Source organism: Oncorhynchus kisutch, linkage group LG14, assembly GCF_002021735.2.
Source record: "Oncorhynchus kisutch isolate 150728-3 linkage group LG14, Okis_V2, whole genome shotgun sequence".
NCBI classification, from domain to species: Eukaryota; Metazoa; Chordata; class Actinopteri; order Salmoniformes; family Salmonidae; genus Oncorhynchus; species Oncorhynchus kisutch.
The window spans coordinates 41,034,714-41,054,595 of NC_034187.2; the positions used below are offsets into that span (position 1 = coordinate 41,034,714).

At 43.8% G+C, this 19,882-nt stretch overlaps 1 protein-coding gene and 1 long non-coding RNA gene across 3 annotated transcripts in view; one reads left to right on the plus strand and one right to left on the minus strand.

Annotated features, from left to right (window-relative positions):
* Positions 1 to 5,324: 5,324 nt before the first annotated feature.
* On the minus strand, positions 5,325 to 12,019 carry LOC116353376 (uncharacterized). The gene is made up of 2 exons (XR_004202793.1): positions 11,909 to 12,019; positions 5,325 to 5,791 (listed from the first exon to the last, which is right to left on the minus strand). It is a non-coding gene; the product is annotated as an uncharacterized LOC116353376 (long non-coding RNA).
* The window catches only part of msrab (methionine sulfoxide reductase Ab), a 43,048-nt gene continuing 32,187 nt past the window's right edge, over positions 9,022 to 19,882 (plus strand). Inside the window, exons 1-3 of one of the 2 annotated variants that reach the window (XM_020500830.2) lie at positions 9,022 to 9,316; positions 17,618 to 17,686; positions 18,467 to 18,586. In XM_020500830.2, coding sequence (XP_020356419.1) covers positions 9,136 to 9,316; positions 17,618 to 17,686; positions 18,467 to 18,586 — 370 coding nt within the window. In that variant the 5' untranslated portion in view covers positions 9,022 to 9,135. Of the gene's footprint in view, positions 9,317 to 11,979; positions 12,800 to 17,617; positions 17,687 to 18,466; positions 18,587 to 19,882 lie in introns of those variants that run through there. The other variant, XM_031788408.1, reaches the window with a different exon arrangement.

Sequence of the window (19,882 nt, forward strand, 5' to 3'; positions counted from 1 at the left end):
TCTATAGCACAGTGCTGCATGTGTCTTTTACTGTTAGGGCGAGTGTTGTTTATTTTTCTGTCTGTCTGTCTGTGTGTGTCTGTCTCTGTGTGTGTGTGTGATTGTACAGTGTGTGAGTTTGAGCACGTGTGTGTACGTTTGTACATGCTCGCGTGTGTGCATGTTTGTGTGTGAGCGAATGTGTGTGTGTATGTGCATGTGTGTGTGATAGATTGAGACTCCTTCCACTATACCGTTTACCAGTCCTGAGGAGAGGAGACGAGAAAAGCGGAGAGAGAGGAGAAAAGAGGAGAGGGCACTGGGGACACGGTCGACCCTGATTGATTGGAATCAGACTCCACATGACGGCAAATCATTTTCATCCATTAACTATCTATCTCTCTCTGTCCATCCATACTCATCCCTCTCCTCCCTCGTCCTATCACTCGCTCTGATTTTTCCTCAAAGTATTCCATATGTTTGTAATTTCCTACTTCTCAATAACGGTAGTTGCACAAACGATCTAGCTATACTGTATGAACCTCTGAGCTGGTGGATTTGGAATGTCTTTGGTGTCAACTGCATTTGATTGGTACTGTTTTGCTGCATTGGTATGATGAGCCCAACCCATTAGTATTTTATGATACACTTTCATCTCTCTGTAGGGATTCCACTATAGAGATTCCCTCATTTTTTACTACGAGTGTTCAAGCTCAAGGGTATTTCTTCTTCTGCCCCTAAAGAATTGAACACAAAAACACTGGCCTACATCCTCTCTCTCTCTCTCTCTGTTACTCTCTCGCTCTCTCTCTCACCCTGGCTTTCAACTCAATGCGGAGCTCTGCTTCAGGGTGAATTTGCAATTTATTTCCGAAGACAAAAATACCAAAAGGGACGATATAGTCTTTTGTAGCTCCCTCTCTCTCTTCTCCTCTCCACATCACTGTGCACTTCCTTCTTCTTACTCAGGCCTAGCAGGTTCCTCTGTCCCAGGGGTGATCACACGGAGAGAGTATGGAAGGATGGATGGGTAATGGGCGCTGGGGGTTGGGCAGTTTGGGTGCAGGAGGAATTTCTAGACCATTGAAATTCCTTGGTATGTGTGGTCCATCGGAATTGTGTACACAAGTAGACATGCATGCACACGTATACACACACACAGGCACACACACACACTTGCTCATTCTGTGGTATTAAACACACATGGTATTTAAGTTGGTGCAACATTTTACCACACAATCATCATAGTTTGTGCACAAAATCCCAAGGTCTGTGTGTATTTCATACAGATAAGAAATCCATCTAGTATTTGTTTCATGTCCTGTATGATTTCTACTAGAGCGGGTCAGCTGGACAGTGATTGGCTTGGCCTGGGAGGAAAAGTTGACCCTAACAGCAGGCTCAGAGTCTGTGTGAGGAGAGGGGAGTGAGTCACTAAAAAGGATTTCACCCAAAGCCTCTTTCCAAAGAGGAGGGAGGGATGGGGTTGAGGAGGGAGGGATGGGATATTGGATGACACAAGGTCCAGATTAACCCTAATCCCAGTACTGGTGCTCCATGCAGGGTTTAGGTGAGGGAACCAGCCTGTAGGTTAAATCCAGGGCGGGGTATCTGGGGAGGGAGTTGCTAGGGAAGAAAGAGACTGGGGGGGTCGGTGTGTGTGTATGGTGGGTGCGTGTGTGCTTCCATGTGTGTGTATATATGTGTGTGTCTGTGTCCATGTGTGTGTGTAGGCGTCCATGTGTGTGTGTAGGCAGCAGGGTGAGGAGTGGTGACAGTGGCACATGCCTCTGGTGTCTGTGGGATTATGCACAGGGTTTAATCTGCCCTGTGTATGTAGGGCAAGAGTGGCTTAGCCGGGCCATTCTTAGCACGGGTCGATTGGGTTCGAGTTTGGGGAGGGCCAATGGGCTCTCCCCCTCTCTATAGATCCGGGCAGACCCATAGTAACTTGCTATGCCCCATTGCCATTGTACACAAGTGCAGAGTACTCTTGCATGCTTGCAATCCCTTACCATATACTCGGTTGATGTGAGCGGTTGGATAAACTTGCTGGATTGTAGGCTACTTGGTAGGGGATAGTGATCTTGATCCGCAATAGACTTCCCTCCCTCCCTTTCCCTCTCTCTCTAACTATCTCTCTCTCTCTCTCTCCTGGCTTAAAGCAATGATGTAACAGGCAGCGAGATGTCACGCGGGTGTCACACCTACAAGGTGACCTTGTGCCACTACTGTACATTTCCTGTACCGACAGCTTCTGAATGTACTGACTTCTTGTAAGTGAGAGTTAAGACTACACATGAGCTGGACAGAGCCCAGAATTCACTCCTTTGTATCTATTTTGTCATTCAAATAGCTTCCTGTCTCTCTCACACTCTATTATAGGTCACTTCCTGTTTCTCGAACTCTGTTAAACATTCCCTACTCAGATCAAACCATGTACAAGGTAAGGCCTTCACCCCCCTGATCCATTGCACACAAACTGTCCGTCCTTGCGTTTGAATAGCCTCTCTCTAGTTCTCTCTCTATCTCCCTCTCCCTCTCTCTCTCATGTGGCTAGCCTAAAAACATCTATGAAATTTGAAGATACAGTGTCATCAAGTAGAATGAGCCATGATGACGTAAGGCCGTGTTTGATCTCATAATGTGACCTGGAAAAAAAGTCTGGCCTTAAAGACATAAAGTCAGTATGTCACCTGAGGTAATAAATAGGTCAAATTCTCACGTGTCATGGTAACTGATTATTTATTGATTGGATCAACTTTGCGTATTTTGCCAATCCTGTCTATGTCACCACGGGCAGCACCTGGGAAACGCTCTGTCAGAGAGTCACATGGCATTATTAAGCACAGACATAATCAGTCCTTTTGTTCGTTGGTGCCAACCGTGCCTCAGTCCCACCTGCCCAGGAAGAGGAGAGCCCTTTAGAAACAGCGAGCGAGGTGGGGTGATTGGTGAGTTATAATTTTAATGAAGGCCCTCAAGCAGTGTGAGACTAGCAAAAGCAACAATTACGCCAAAGTGCCAAACAGTCTGCTGCTTTTTTTCAAATGCTAATTCAAATCAGTTGTGGAGTCAAGGGGCAAAGATTGAAGCATGGCAGTAGTGGCCTATCTGTTTCTGACACACCTGGAGCCCAATCCCTATTCCCTTTATAGTGGCAAAAAAATTGGTGCACTATATAGGAAATAGGGTGTCACTTCGGATGCACTCCTAGACTGACACGGACCGTAGGTAGTCTCACTAATAATCAAATGGGGAAGCACGCTCACAAAGTATCTGACACCAAAAACACACTAATTCACATGTCCCACACCATGCACCGGTGTACACACACACATAAACCCCAAACCTGGTTTTGACTCAATGAGACGCTAGGTTTTCACTTTTTTTTTTAACAACTTATATAACCACCACTGCAGTCAAACAGAATGGATGAGCCATGGAGTTCAGTGGGTTTGTTTATTCCAGGTCATTTGGTAATCTCTTTGATTCTCCGCCCAGATCTGCATAACCACTTCTTCTGACTGACAACAGCTGCCATGTTTTTTTCTTTCTTCTTTGCTCCCATAGGACCTCATTTATCAAAGGTGCATGAGCACAAATAAAAAGAAGACTTTAAACCTTGCGTGCGCCAGTATTGCCCTAAAGGTTGGTATTTATCAATGTTGATCTTGCAGAGGAAATGTGCGTGTGTCCACCCAAATCTCAGACCATGCGTGGTTGAATGTTGCAAGCAACTGTGGTTCTTTTGAGGGGAAATGGAAATGTTTGGTGCTCGAGGAATTATAATAATGGAAGGCTAATAAAACATAGGCCTAGTGATAAAACAGATGCATTTTCCATTGGTAAGGAGATCGCATAGTAGCATGCGTTTCTTTGAGTTTTATGATATGGGCCTGAATCATAATCATATTTTCTGACATGACTGGTTTATTCCTGTTACACAACACATATTAGGATACCACTTATCCATCACCCATTCAATAGTCACGCATGCTCAAAAGTAAATAGGGCCAGTAGCCTAGACAGCATGGGTAGGCTCCAGTATTGCTGTGAGATAGGAGTGTGGCATCATAGCCTATTTCATCTACAGTAAGAGCCTATACCAAGACAGGAGATAGAAATACAAACAGCTATTGACAAACAAAATATTGAACAACAATGATGACTTTGCATAGTGTGGGTTGTAGCATTTACTTTTAAATGCTTTGAACAGACAATCAATCATGCAGAATGTGCGGCCGGTATTTGGCACTCGCTATAGGCGGCATGCGTTTAATTTTTTAAACCTTTTTTAATGTCACTTAAAAAGATTAAAACATTTTGCCCACACTTCTACAGAAATGTGATCAACTTTGATTATTTTAGAAACAGACATGTCCCAGTTCCAAAATGTCTAAATCATACAGCAAATGAAGGTGGTTTTGTTAGGTGAATGGAGGGCGTTTTCCAGGCAGGGGTTTAAATGCTCGTTTATGAGCACACACATATAATATGGTTTGGATTTACCATGGCATTGTTGAATAGTTGTTTCTGATTGGCTTGAAGGGCATTCTAGAGAGTGTGTATTATTTCCCTATAACGCGTGGTATATTTGCACGGTGGAATTGAATCTATAGTTCATTCTTACACGTTCTATGTTTGAGCTGCTTTTGAAAGCAAAAGAAAATACCCATTGTTGAATTAGATTTTCATAATGGCAAGCTAGGAATGACGGTTTGGTTAGCTAAACTAGCAAGTCTGTTTGTTTGGTTACCACTGTAGCTACTCTAGTAAACTCGCTAGCTACTTCAGTGGATGTTGAACACATTTCTACCGGCAAAAGCGAACACATTTGTAGCGGCAAATGTGTTAAATTATAGCCATGGTATAAAAAGGCTAATCAACTTGGGGCTCTCTGGAAAATAATGTAACTCCGTGGAAGGTCAGTTCCACTCGTTGTCATTCATTATTTTCCATAGAATAGCATAGCCCCTCGTTGACTATCCCTTACATGTCGCATACAACAGTTTGAGAAATCCCAATCATTTGTGGCACACACAAACCCTAGAATCTATACATACGCCAACATTTTGTATGAAATGCACGCACCGTTGATAAATGAGCGCCGGCGGACTCTAAAGGAAGTTACCGCTGACAACATGCACGCACGCGCACACGCACACAGAGTTATCCATACTGCATCATTAAACAGATCAATAGTTTGCATCCACAGTAAACATCACCTTACATACTCTCCATCCCATGCAGATTTTGTGAGCATGATCAGATCAGGGGAACAATCAAATGTATTGCAAGCTAGCATTTCCTCTTGTGATTAGAATACAAACCACACATGGCCACATAGTCAAAGGCTTTTATTCTCCATATACAGCCTATTACACTTGAACATGGCAACCATGACATACATTAAGCTAATCACACAACGACGACTAACCAAATCTCTCTGGAGTTAGGAAAAACATGGAACACATTCATCTGGTTTTTTTTCAGAAGAAAAAGAGGACAAGCACAGACACATGAATGGGCTTAAAACACAAGGGCACAGCAGTCTTCTGTGAATCCCTTTCCTACACAACACCCCTCCATTTTTGCCCTTCATTCTGAGTGCTCCAATCAGTCAGCATCAACAGGCTTGTGAATCTTTCGCGTCTCTCACCGTCGCTTTCCCTTCTTGCTCTAATTTAGCCTGGGCTGCCTTCCACTCGCTCTCCTGGCTTTAGGTAATTACCTCACATTTGCATCGCAAAGTCCCCCGAGCAGCCCTCGGATTCCCTCAGCTCCTCCGCAGGTGATTGAGCTTCAATATCTACCATCGCAGACAGAGAGAGAGAGAGAGTTATGGAGGGGGTGATGTGATGTTATTTGTGGATTACATAGCCTACCTATATGTTTCATATCCACCTTGACAGGCAAAAAGAGAGAGGGGGGGAGAGAGGGATCGAGGCAGTTTGATGTATGTAAATTATATGTGATATGATTTGCTTACATAAGTAGGCTACGTACGGTACCAGTCAAAAGTTTGGACACATCGACTCATTCAAAAGTTTGGACACGCCTACTCATTCAAAAGTTTGGACACGCCTACTCATTCAAAAGTTTGGACACGCCTACTCATTCAAAAGTTTGGACACGCCAACTCATTCAAAAGTTTGGACACGCCTACTCATTCAAAAGTTTGGACACACCAACTCATTCAAAAGTTTGGACACGCCTACTCAAGTGTTAAAATAGTCCAAATGTATTTTATATTTGAGATTCTTCAAAGTAGCCACCTTTTGCCTTGATGACAGCTTTTCCACACGCTTGGCATTCTCTCAACTAGCTTCATGAGGTAGTCACCTGGAATGCATTTCTTTTAACAGGTGTGCCTTGTTAAAAGTTCATTTGTGGAATTTCTTTCCGCCAATCAGTTGTGCTATGACAAGGTAGGGTTGGTATACAGAAGATAGCCCTATTTGGTAAAATACCAAGTCCATATTATGACAAGAACAGCTCAAATAAGCAAAGAGAAATGACAGTCCATCATTACTTCAAGACATGAAGGTCAGTCAATGTTGAAAATGTCAAGAACTTTGAAAGTTTCTACAAGTGCAGTCGCAAAAACCATCAAGCACTATGATGAAACTGGTTGTTATGTCCTTGAGGCCAAATTTGAGATTTTTGGTTCCAACAGCTGTGTCTTTGTGAGACACAGAGTAGGTGAATGGATGATCTCCGCATGTGTGGTTCCCACTGTGAAGCATGGAGGTGGAGCTGTGATGGTGTGGGGGTACTTTGCTGGTGACACTGTCAGTGATTTATTTAGAATTCAAGGCACAGCATGGCTACCACAGCATTCTGCAGAGATACGCCATCCCATCTGGTTTGCACTTAGTGGGACTATCATTTATTTTTCAACAGGACAATGACCTAACAAACCTCCAGACTATTTGACCAAGGAGAGTGATGGAATGCTGCATCAGATGACCTGACCTCCACAATTAGCCGACCTCAACCCAATTGAGTTGGTTTGGGATGAGTTGGACCGCAAAGTGAAGGCAAAACAGCCAACAAGTGCTCAGCATATGTGGGAACTCCTTCAACTCCTCCTTCAATGTTGGAAAAGCATTCCGGGTGAAGCTGGTTGAAAGAATGCCAAGAGTGTGCAAAAATGTCATTAAGGCGAAGGATGGCTACTTTGAAGAATCTAAAATATATTTTGATTTGTTTTTGGTTACTACATGATTCCGTATGTGTTATTCCATAGTTTTGATGTATTCACTATTATTCTACAATGTAGGAAATAGTCAAAATAAAGGAAAACCCTTGAATGAGTAGGTGTGTCCAAACTTTTGACTGGTACTGTATGTACACTGAGTATACAAAACATTAGGAACACTGGCCTTTTCCATGACATACAGACCAGGTGAATCCAGGTGAAAGCTATGATCCCTTATTGATGTCACATGTTAAAACCATTTCAATCAGTGTCGATGAAGGGGAGGAGACAGGTTAAAGTAGGATGTTTAAGCCTTGGGACAATAGAGACATTGTATATGTGTGCCATTCAGAGGTTGAATGGGTAAGACAAACTATTTAAGTGCCTTTGGACAGGGTATGGTAGTAGGTGCCAGGGTCACCGGTTAAAGTGTGTCACGAACTGCAACACTGCTGGGTTTTTTACGGTCAACAGCTTCCCATTTGTGGAGAGAGAATGGTCCACCACCCAAAGGACCTCCAGATAACTTGACACAACTTTAGGAAGCATTGAAGTCAACATGGGCCTGTATCCCTGTGGAAGACGAATTGAGGCTGTTCTGAGGGCAAAAGGGAGTTATATATAACTCAATATTAGGAAGGTGTTCCTAATGTTTTGTACAATCAGTGTATATGCATATTAATACACTCTCAAAAGCATAGTGCCTAGTAAAGCTCTCTCACTGCCTGTGACAGGAATTATGAGTCGATGTACAGTTATGTTCTCTTGGTTTATGATTGTGAACATCAAGGTGAACAACTTAAATAAAGTCCTGTGATTGAAATATTTCATCTTCTACCTTGTATAATGGTAGTTTTAGTTTATATTCAGAGGCCACACATTATAATGAAGAAAAAAGTCATCTCAAAGGTTATTCCAGCAAAATGTATGGCAAGCTTGTTATTGACAAAGTATCCTATCTCAAAAAACATACTACAGTTTCGGAGCTCTTGGCTTCTAAACAAAAGAAGGGTGGCTAAGACTGCTTACCACCATCAAAAGAGGTCTGATGGTGGTCTTTTCCTCCTCCTCCATTTTGGTGAGCAGGGATGGACCACACATCATTCCCTTGCCCATTATCCCCTTGTTTTTGAGAGAAACGCACTGGGCACAAACTTGAATTCAACTTCCTGTGCCTAGTAGAAACATCAAAGTGGCCATATCCTCATCCACAAAATGGAGATCATGTTGTAACAAGTCTGTTACAAAGGGATTTATTTTTGACAGGGATCCAATTCACTTTACACTAAACACAGGTACCAGCACTGGAGCGATAATAAACCTTAACTGTAACAGTGGAAGAAAATGCATGGTTATTATACTCAAATATGGCAGATTATTTCACCAATCTCCTAAACAAAATGGCACAAACATTTCAGTGACGATTCTTCGGTAAATATAGGAGGATTCACAGACAAGTGAATGAAATATTTCAAACGAAAGGAAAATGGTTGAACATTCACATCTGGAAAATGTTGTGTCTGCGGAGCAATAAGATACCTAAACTTTATTTTAATTGAATTACCTTGCATTTTCTTCCACTGTTCAAAACACATGAATTACTTGATTGGAAATTACCAAAGGGGAAAAAATATATAGTCTGTCTTTGCCCTCTGCTGCGTTTAAACAGATGCACCGCCCTGAACTAACCCCCAGAATGAGCGATGGCGGGTGGTGAAAAAAAGCTCATTTGCATGCTGAACGGCGTTCTTAATGTGGATATTTATTTAAATTTAATTTATTTCACGCACACACTGCACTGTAGGCTTTTGTGCCAAAGTCATATTAACCCCTGCCTAGTTATTATTCAGTGCACGACGTCCCGCACGCACGTTGAATATTCATGTTGATGGACATTCGCTGTCGTTTTACTCCTCCCATATCCCAACGCAACAGCGGCGCGACGCAGCGCCATGGAGACTGTCAAAGTACAGAAGGAACTATGTTTACTGTTATCCGCTAAAGCGCAACTGCTTCTCGCTTGGCGCCTTCTTTTGATTGTGTCACTCGCTGTCGCAGACATGGCAGACACAACAGCCATGCCCACCAAAGACCGCGCTCTGAAAGGAAGGGAGGAAAAAATGGTCGTGGCAGGTAAATGAAATCACGTCTCTCGTAAAACTACATCGTGCCACAGAAGATGTTTGTTTACAAGTCCTCCGGGCACAGCAAAGTCAGATGACGATGCACACGTTTTTTGACGATTGTCACATGACGTTTCTATGTTAATATATGGTTCTTCACCTCTCTGGTTCAACTATAGGCATATGGGTTTAACGACCAATGAGGGGTGGTCCTGAGCCTAGTGTTGTGACGTGTTAGGCTACACCTTATGGTCACGAGTCATATTCAAAGTTATCCCAAACTATTTACCTTATCACTTTATCAGGCACATAGTTTGCCCTCAGATCATTGGAAGTGTTGTTTGACTTGGTCTCTGTCTCATAATGGACAAAATATATTTTTTTGACAAAGTAGCCTTTGCAAACATTCCCCTCCACTGTGGTGTAATTCTTTAGGGGCTATTTATTTGAGATAATTTGAGTTTAATGCTTATGAGAGTATGTGCTTGGATGGTGTCTATAAATGTCTATGTAACTTGTTTTTGTAATAAGCATAATCACCAATTTCAAGATTCCAACCACATAATTCTGCACACATGACATATCAGATTGTTGGCATTGATTATGCAATGCATCATCCATCCTGAGATTGCAAAGAGGATGATTTTGAGGTCCGGTCAACCCCCCCACGCCCCTCCCCCTGGCCATCTAGCTGCTTAGTGCATGGCCTTGAGCACCACACCCAAAGCATTTTGGGGAGCTCTGCAGCCCACTGCATCGTCCAGGGGCCCATCTGTGCATTATGCGCATGAGAAGCTCCGCCCTGTCGTAAATTCCCGGGCCGTCTGTCGGAGCAGCTCGGAGACACCGCATGGCGGAAATCTGTCCTCCCCTTGTCACCGTGGGGGGGGGGGGGGGGGGGGGGGGGGACTGAGAGAAGGACACCCTGTTCCTGGCCAACTTGGTCCTAAACGTGTCAGGGCCCGTTTTCACAAAGCATCTCAGATTAGGAACGCTGATCTATGATCAGGTCCCCATGTCCATGTAATAATATTCATTAGGATTTAAAAGGGGAAAATGATCCTAGATCAGCACTTCTACTCTGAGAACCTTTGTGAATATAAGCCCAGCCTTGTAGCTCAGCAGTAGAGCAGATGCTTTGCATGTACTGCACAAGACTTATCCATGGTTGATGGTTCAACTTCAGCCTATATCCTAATCGTGGTCTTGTTGTCTGTAGACACTAACCAGAAACACCTAGCTTTAGGATAGACAGATAAGGTGGCAATACTATCCTAAGTCAGACTTTAACCTCAGGCCTTCATGGAAGGAAGTGCACACAGGCTATAGTGGTGTAAATGTCTACACACTGTGCGTTGCCACAATTTTTATTTAACTAGGCAAGTCAGTTCAGAACAAATTCTTACTTACAATGACAGCCTACCCCAGGCCAAACCCTAACCCGGACGACACTGGGCCAATTGTGCGCCGCTCTTTGTGACTCCCACGGCCGGTTGTGATACAGCCTGGAATTGAACCAGGGTCTGTAGTGACACCTCTAGCACTGGGATGCAGTGCCTTAGACCCGCTGCGCCATTCGGGAGCCCACACTTGCCTAACTGTTGTTCTCTGAAAGGAACTTGTAATGTAATTTCTCTGATGTGGGCTATCGACCAACATTTGTCCTGTCAATGCAGGTCATGTTTCCTACATGCTGTCAGTATCCCTGATATGACCCAGTCTCTTGTCAGTAGCCCAGATGGTCTCCCATCCAGGTTCTGACCAGGCCCAAGCCTGCTTAGCTTCAGATGACAGACAGCAGAGGGAATGACTGGTTGGCTTGTATTTGGTTTGATATGGCATCATAGTAGTAGCCGCTGACAGTCAGGATATAGCCTACTGTAGAGAAGGAGTCATAACTGATAAAGAATCCGCATGCTTTTGTTTTGGAATAGAGGCTACCTTAACACGGTTTGCTCTTTGGTTTTCCCCGTAGCCTAGTGTATTTTGTATTTTCTTCAGTATTCTGTTGCATGCTGCCGTCTTTCCTTGTACCTCCTGAAGTTATCAATTCCTCAGATTCCATACTGTAGCAGCTCCATCTTGCTGACTGTAGCAGTCAAGATCAATCGGGTGATGGGGCGGGAGTCCTCTCCATAGCAACCGGAAATGGTTGCTAGGATACACGTTATATGGGAAGCACGGGGGATGAATGTTCTGACGGTCTGTGGTCTCCCCTTCTCCCTCACTGTTTAAACGTTAGCACAAACTTGCCCACAACCCTAGTTTTCCCACTTAACGCTGTCTCGCTTTGGCTGAACTAGCGAAAGTCGTCGCTTTTAATGCTTCACTACTAGTGGCCCATTGCAAATAGCTTTTTGGAACTTTTTCAAATATGCTGACCGTGTAGATATACCAATGACTATTTTTACTCACAGAAAAAGATAGTATAGTAAGTTTAGTTTTGAACTTTCAGCCACAACACTCCAAATGAAAAACCATTTTGTTTGTCATGTATTTTTTTCTCACTCAGAAGAGCTCAAGGCTCACTCACCTCTTCTTTCCAATAGCTATACAACTACAGACCACCATCACCACCACCATATTGCTCCATCCCACCTACCTCTCCCCACAATGCCTCGCTTCGCCTCATCCCGACTTATCATCCCATGATGCTTTGCGGTGCAGCAGAGCGTAGTTGGCACCAGTAGAAAGCGCCAACCTTCGCCTCGTGCCGGACTGTCTGCCAGCCTGTGTGAGGGGACAGAGAGAGAGAGAGAGAGAAAGAGAGGGACAATGCCACTTGGGAGAAGTTAAAAGTCTGGAATGCAACCTCTACATCACAGCATTGGCATGGAATCCCCGATTCCCGGAAACCTGGATTCTCTCATATTTACGTGTGCGGCAGGAATCTGTTTCCGCGGACGAAAAACGCAGGAATGTTACAGTGGCACGAAAGGCTAACAAAGGAAAACTCCAGTTCGGTGACGGAACTGGACATACTATCTGGTAGCAAAAGAGCGAAGTTAGCCCTACCATGACCGGTGGAGAGGCTGGCTAAAGCAAGTTTTGACCGAACGTGGTAGCCGATGGTTTGCGGAGTTGTTTTATTTCTACCGCCACAATTAAAAACCAAATAAGCCAACAAACGCTGTCTGATTACTGATTACTACTGCTTTACGGTTTGACTGTAGGCGCTTTTCAATTTCCTCCAAAAACAAAGGACGAAGGGAAACGCCCATATTTTATCCAAGTCACACCAAAAGTATTTTTCACACGTTGTATCCTTTTGTAAGCTCAACACCACCCTCCCTTATTCCCTTTCTCTCCCTCCTCTCCATTGCTGGCATATTCAACCAGTTATTTTGCCTCCTCGGTGCTATTTGTAAGGTGGGGTGTTGTTGGCAAAGGCGCCCGCTGGCAATGGCGGGGGGACTGGGCTCAGTGAAAAGAGTCATCCTGAAATCATCTGGACCTCTGCCAGGGCTCCATGGGAGAAATACCCACAGCAGAGGTTGGTGTGTGTGCTCCAAGGAGATGTGGCTTTCGTGTGTGTGTGTATGTGTGTGTGTGTGTGTGTGTGTGTGTGTGTGTGTGTGTGTGTGTGTGTGTGTGTGTAAGGGAGAGAGAGGCTGATGATAGGAACATGGTGGGAGGAGAGGAGGGGGTGTGAAGAGAGAGAAGGCAGGAGAATGGCAGGAACACAGAGAGAGAGAGGGAGAACGAGAGAATAGAGAGAGAGAGAGAGCGATTTTGGCACTGAGCTAGATTCTGTTGACGACCGCTACATGTCAGCGTGTTCTTGGCCTTCTCTGTTTTTACATATTTAATTCCTTGTTTGTTTGTTTTTTCGACCCCCGTTCACTTTTTGGACCTGGCGCCCGTGCCATTGCGTTTATTTGCTGCCCAAAGGCATGGCGGTCTCGGAAGCCAAAAGAATCTCGCCGTCCATCCCTCTGCCACGGTCATCTGTTGCTTCTCCCTGGCGATTTTCTTTTCTCTTTTTTAAGCATTTGGCATCTACACTCCTCCTTCTTCTTCTCCTACTCCTCCCACTCTTGCTTTTCTGTTCTCTCCCCACTTATTTCTCCACTCATTGCCTTCTTGCAATACTGCGATACTGCCGTTTGCCTGATCCTGTCTTCTTGTGAGAGGGTGGTGGGTGGTAGGGGTATGAGTGTGCCCATGAATAGGGTGGCAAGGCCAGTCTACCTACTGGCTCAAGATGTAACCTGACACGGGGGAGCGCAGTAAGACGAGTGTCTGCTCGAAGCGATCTATCCCAACATTAGGATCAGGAGTTTTTCCTGATCAAGGTTGTTTTTCGTCAGGAGAAACTGTCTGCAGACGTATGATATTAGAGACTTTCAAGATGGCTGTTCAGGGGTGGGTAGAGTGAGGCTACTCTGGGGTTCAGGGTTTACATTGATTTGTCGCAATGTTGGCTTTTCTATTTTCGAAAGAACTCCGTGTTGGCCAAGTTATCGTATTTATCTACTTTCTTCTCCACACAAGTCAATACATTTCATATTGTGGGTCTTTACTGGATCTCAAGCTGAAATGCTATATAACATCTATTTGTATGGACCCTATTACACACAGTGCATTTGGAAAGTATTCATACCCCTTGATTTTCCCCCACATTTTGTTACGTTACAGCCTTATTCTAAAATTGATTAAATAAAACATAATACTGGGCAATCTACACACAATACCCCATAATGAACAAGTGAAAAACAGTTTAAAAAAAATATTTTCACATTTATAAAAATGTAAAAGAGAAATACTTTATTTACATAAGTATTCAGACTCTTTGCTATGAGACTGGAAATTGAGCTTAGGTGCATCCTGTTTCCATTGATCATCCTCGAGATGTTTCTACAACTTGATTGGAGTCCACCTGTGGTAAATTCAATTGATTGGATATGATTTGGAAAGGCACACACCTGTCTATATAAGGTCCCACAGTTGGCAGTGCATGTCAGAGCAAAACCCAAGCCATGAGGTCAAAGGAATTGTCTGTAGAGCTCCGAGACAGGATTGTGTCTGCAGCACTGAAGGTACTCAAGAACACAGTGGCCTCAATTCTTAAAAGGAAAACGTTTGGCGCCATCAAGACTCTTCCTAGAGCTGGCTGCCCGGCCAAACTGAGCAATAGGGGGAGAAGGGCCTTGGTCAGGGAGGTGTCCAAGAACCCGATGGTCACTCTGGCAGAGCTCCAGTGTTCCTCTGTGGAGATGGGAAAACTTTCCAGAAGGACAACCATCTCAACAGCACTCCACCAATCATGGTAGAGTGGCCAGGCAGAAGCCACTCCTCATTAAAAGGCACATGACAGCCTGCTTGGAGTTTAACAAGAGGCACCTAAAGGACTCTCAGACCATGAGAAACAAGATTCTCTGGTCTGATGAAACCAAGATTGAACTCTTTGGCCAGAATGCCAAGCGTCACATCTGGAGGAAACCTGGCACCATCCCTACTGTGAAGCATGGTGGTGGCAGAGTCATGCTGTGGGGATGTTTTTCACCTGCAGGGTCTGGGAGACTAGTCAGGATCGAGGCAAAGATGAACAGAGCAAAGTACAGAGAGATCCTTGATGAAAACCTGCTCCAGAGCACTCAGGACCTCAAACTGGGGCAAAGATTCACCTTCCAACAGGACAACAGCCCTAAGCACACAGTCAAGACAATGCAGGAGTGGCTTCAGGACAAGCCTCTGAATGTCCTTGAGTGGCCCAGCCAGAGCCAGGACTTGAACCCGATTGAACATCTCTGGAGAGACCTGTTAATAGCTGTGTAGCGACGCTCCCCATCCCCTGACAGAGCTTGAGAGGATCTGCTGAGAAGAATGGAAGAAACAGGTGTGCCAAGCTTGTAGCATCATCCCCAAGATGACTTGATGCTGTAATCGCTGCCAAAAGTGCTTCAACAAAGTACTGAGTAAAGGGTCTGAATACTTATGTAAATGTGATCTGTTTTTAAAAATATTTTTTATAAATTAGCAAAAAATTCTAAAGACCTGTTTTTGCTTTGTCATTATGGGGTATTGTGTGTAGCTTGATGAGGAAATAAGGCTGTAACGTAACAAAATGTCAGGGGGTCTGAATACTTTCCGAAGGCACTGTATGCCTTTAGGTCGCTAGTCATTTCATCAGAAGTCTAAAATTACAACCCAAGCTATCCATTGTGTGTGGCTTTAGGATCACAATTTACATCCATCATTTCTATTAGATGATATTTCCCTAACTGACAGTGACAGCAGTCCACTGTAGAGATAACATTGAGCATAATAAAACAACCACACACACAACCGGGTGGCACCTGGCGATTGGAGATCTTCACTATTCAGGTTAATGTCAAACATGATCTGAAATTCACCCAGATATAACACTGACCAAAAGCAAAACGCCCCCTTTACACTCTGGTACAGTTGGCATCGATGCACCGCTCCCGCAACCACTTCCGTATATGTAGCATATCATTTGTTTTTCAGGTTCTATTCAATAACAAGGGGCACAGTTTGGCACGACAGCCATTTCCACCATGCCACCAGGGTCATACAAAGTGAATGCATCTTTCCACGTTTTGACCCCCTTGACAGAAATGGCTGCTGGTTGGTTTGAGGTAGGGGAGGGTGGGGTAGGGCTGGGCGATATGGACAAAACATGATCTCACGCTATTTAAAAAAACAATTGACGTTATGACGGTATTTGATGTTTTTTTAATAATAAAAGTTCTACATTTGTGTTATAAGTATTTGTGTTATAAGTAGTGCGTGACCCTAAGGTGGCAACACATACATTCTAAGTGATTTCAATGGGTGTTTCTCCATTCTGTTTGTTTTATACTGTTCAACTTCAAACCCCCAAAACGTCAGCATTTTCATTTGTATTTGAGATCATCTCCACACTGCCACGTAGGGCTGCATGATATTGGCACGTAAATCTGGGCCTTGTTTTTAACCAAATGTTGCAATTTGACATGCGATTTAGAGCAAAACACTTGGTTTAACTGTTGGAATCATGGGAATAGAATGCATATTCTAATTATATAGTTAGAATATACTAGTGGGCACGTTTAATAAAGTGTGGTTTGACATGAAAATAAATCATCTTTGGCTACATTGAATGTTTTCTCTTAGCTACTTCATGTAGCTAACATATTCTTACTTTGCGTTTACCTCTTTAATTTAGAAGACACTGTTGCCCAAACAACATGCTGATTTAGGTCTACACCATCACTGGTATTATCAGGCTGTATAGCTAATTACGCTTGCTCTTACTCCGTACATTTATTAGCCAGCTAGCGATTAGCATTAGCGTCCACCCAGATTTAGGAACAACTTGCTAAGAAAAGGCAAACTAGCTGTTTGCAGATGTAAGAAGCACAAGCTAATAGTGATATTATAGAATGCTGATAGTAGATTTATATTAAGAAGCAAAGTGAAAACGGCGTCATTGTCGTCAACATTGTTGCATGTGCTGCATTGACCATGCAGACTGAACGCAAGTGTCTCGTGGTTGAGGAACATCCGATGCGCTCCTTGAGTGACAGGAGGTGGGACGAGGTCTGTGTGGAAAGCGGCATGGAGAGAGAGAGAGAGAGAGAGAGAGAGAGAGCGGAGAAGGAATGACTCAAGTAGCGGAGTAAAACTATAAAAATGGACGTTACACATGGCGTATCACATGTAACAATCCAAACATTCAAATACTGTTATAGAAGGTAAAGTAAAAACCAAAACCGGTCCGTGCATCAATACCAGTATATCGCAAAAAAAAAAAGAAGCGGTATACCGCTCAGCCCTAGGGTGGGGTTAGAAAAAGGGGTCAGAACCATTTAATCTTCTTAGTGTCTTCCAACTCTAGAGCCACCCGCCTCTGATCCCGCTTAGCAAGAACAGGCCAGCTTGCCAAAGCAGTCATTAATCCGACCCATGCAGCATGCCACCGTTTTAGTTTACCTGGGGAGAGGAGAGGAGAAGGGGAGGAGGGGGAGGGAGGGAGAGATTTTTACTGGAACATCGCCTGACTAGTGCCACTTTACCCTGCTCTGCTGTGGTGACCTTTGTCCTCCTGACCTCCATCCACTACTGTTAAGCAGCATGGCACAGATAGGACACATACATACTCTCACAACGGCATGTTGATGTCGCCACTCACTGGTCAGGGTTCTGATGCTGTGATGTTGATGGTCTCATATTAATCCGTCATCGTCGGTCGTCACCATTTTCATTTGAATTGCACAAACCATATTATACACAAAGATACTGACTGTCATTTCTCTCTCTCTCCTCTCTCTCTCTCTTTCTCTCTCCCCCTCCCCTCCCCCCATAGAGAAGCATGCTGTCAATGGGAACCCCACAGTGGAGCCGTTTCCAGAGGGCATGGAGACCATCATGTTTGGTAAGCCTCAATCTCTTTCAAATGACCGCTGCCACCGATGACCGCTTTCACTTTTCATTGGTTCTGGTTAGCTGTGGTCATGTTGCAGTCTTATGAACAATAGTAGCAGTGTTATTAGTATACCATAGTGGTAGTGTTATATGGAGGAACACAGTAGTATTGATAGAGTATGTGTTTTTGATCATCTAGGATCAGCTTACCCTCCCCAAATTCTAAACTTGACAAAATCAAATCAAATTACATTTGTCACATGCGCCGAATGCAACGGGTGTAGTAGACCTTACAGTGACATGCTTACTTACAAGCCCTTAACCAACAATGCAGTTAAGGAAAATACCGCCATAAATAAGAAATAAAAGTAACAAATAATTAAAGAGCAGCAGTAAAATAACAATAGCGAGGCTATATACAGGGGGTACCAATACAGAGTCAATGTGCAGGGGCACCGGTTAGTCGAGGTAATTGAGGTAATATGTACATGTAGGTAGAGTTATTAAAGTGACTATGCATAGATAATAACAGAGAGTAGCAGCGGCATAAAATAAGGGCGGGACAATGCAGGTAGTCTGGGTAGCCATTTGATTAGATGTTCAGGAGTCTTATGGCTTTGTGGGTAGAAGCTGTTTAGAAGCCTCTTGGACCGAGAATTGGCGCTCCGATACCGCTTGAGGTGCGGTAACGGAGAGAACAGTCTATGACTAGGGTGGCTGGAGTCTATGAGGTAAAACAGTGTCAAACTGACCTTAGATCATGTCTTAAGTATGTCTCTCTCTGGGCCAGGTATGGGCTGTTTCTGGGGGCCTGAAAAGCGCTTCTGGCAGAAATCGGGGGTGTTCTCTACCCAGGTGGGCTATTCAGGGGGACACACACCCAACCCCAACTACCAGGAAGTGTGCTCAGGTAACTACACACACACACACACACACACACACACACACACACACACACACACACACATACACAAACCCCACCCTCCTCACACAAAAACACATCTATGTACACTAGTGATGCACCCGTCCGCAACCAGACTACAGGTGATAAAGTGAGAATCTGAGGCCTCACCCGACCCCCTAACCCACAAATATAGAAAATGTGCTCCACAGTCAGAGATGCCGGAATGATTATTTGTTAATCAACTTGTCTATAATAATTAGATAATGCAGTTTCTATTCTGTCATTACTTGGGACTCTATTCAATCAGATCCGCTTTAGACGACATCCGCTTAGCGGCTGTTTTTGGCGGTGTTGTAGGTGGAACTGCGTTAGAGCTGTCATATCCACAAGCGGCTCCTGGCATTATACCTAAAGCGGAGTCGCATTACGAGAAATCCCGTGCAGCCTTGTTTACAAGTTCGAACACTGGAATGAGAGATGTAAACTACACCTGGGTTAGGCTGATAAAAAAAATCTAATTATTTTGTTGAATGATTTTCAATTTGAGCGTCATTATTTCAATATAGCTTACACTTTCTCGTTCTGAACTTCGAACGTGAGTGGGACGGGTCTGGCTTTGTGACAATGATCAAGAGCAGCTACTCACCGATTTGACAGCTCCAATGCAGTTACACCTCCCCGGTCCTATGTTATACATCCATAGTTTTCTCTTTCATCTCTGCTTCTCTCGTGCAGCGAAGACAAGGGACGGGGAGAAAATGCAATAAAAAATAGGAAATATTTCAAATGACATCAGTTTGACCGGTTTTAAGGGAATTTAAAGATGTGATATCAACCCAACACATTTCTGAAACGATTTGAGTTTGTCTTGGATGCATATTTTATGTGGTTGAAATACTGTCAGCTTTTTATGATGCTGATAAAGATAGCATCTTTATAGACGCTCCCTAACCGTCCATTTATTCTCTTCAATCCTGTTCCAGGGTCAAAATGTACATTTGTTGAATTATTTTACTGCAAGAACTGCTTAATTCTGCAGGAGTTAATATTAAGGCTATGTGAGCGGTTATAGACCTATAGTCAGTGTCCAGATTTCAGTTTCCATTTAACCCATCTGAGCAGTGCAGTTCCCTTGATGTTCCCTATTGTTTTGTGACTGTCGAATTTGCATAGCGCCTCACAATCATCACGCACAACATATTTCCCAAACATTAGGCCACTGTTGTGGCCCTCCCTTCTCTTTATTTTCAAATCTCCATTATGCAGCTTTTCTCTTGTTGAATTCAACTCAGACATGATCCT